The 616-nt window shown below is 59.1% G+C and overlaps 1 protein-coding gene across 1 annotated transcript in view; it reads left to right on the top strand.

Moving 5' to 3' along the window:
* EMH_0082480 (uncharacterized protein) overlaps positions 1–616 on the top strand; it is a gene marked incomplete at both ends in the record, with an annotated part of 2,206 nt that overhangs the window by 938 nt on the left and 652 nt on the right. Inside the window, one exon of the mRNA XM_013500539.1 lies at positions 261–616. Within this exon, the coding sequence (XP_013355993.1) occupies positions 261–616 (356 nt within the window). The remainder of the gene's footprint in view (positions 1–260) is intronic.

Genomic DNA, 616 nt, shown 5'->3' with positions numbered 1-616 from the left:
GCCAGCATTTGCTGCTCACATCCGAGCCTTCTGCCGACGGCTGCAGATGCTGCAGGGTCACCTGCTGCTGTTGCCGCTGCTGCTGCTGCTGTTGCTGCCGCTGCAGATGGTTTTGTTGCTGCGTTTGCAAGCACGCCCTGCTGAATTGGTTGATGATACAGCTGCTGATATAGCTATTGCTGCTGCTGCTGCTGCTGCTGCTGCTGGGGTGTATATGCATCTGCTGCTGCTGCTGCTGCTGCATGTGTATGTGTGTGCAGGCGTCGCTGATGCTGCCAGCAGCTGCGGGTCTTCTTGCTGCGCTGCAGCCGCTGCAGCAGCTGGAGGCAGCAGCATGCAGCAGGCTTGCTGCTGCTGCAGTGCTGGTGCTGCTGCGGTGTACAAGCGCGGCTAGGTGGAAGCTGAGAGACAGCAGCAGCGAGGAGACAGCATGTGAATCTGCTGCTGCTGCTGCTGCTGCTGAATGCGACGATCCTGCTGCTGCACTAGCAGCAGCAGCAGCAGCAAACGAAAACAGCAAGGCAGCAAAGCTGCTGCTGCTGCGCCGCTGGCACTCTTCTGTCTCTGCTCTGATTCAGCCGCTGTTGGGGACAGCTACACAGGAGAAATATGGCCT

Source organism: Eimeria mitis, genomic scaffold, assembly GCF_000499745.2.
Source record: "Eimeria mitis Houghton genomic scaffold, Emh_scaff5516, whole genome shotgun sequence".
Classification (NCBI taxonomy): Eukaryota; Apicomplexa; class Conoidasida; order Eucoccidiorida; family Eimeriidae; genus Eimeria; species Eimeria mitis.
The sequence above is the reverse complement of the archived record's forward strand: the minus strand, read 5'-3'. Positions and strand labels throughout refer to the sequence as shown.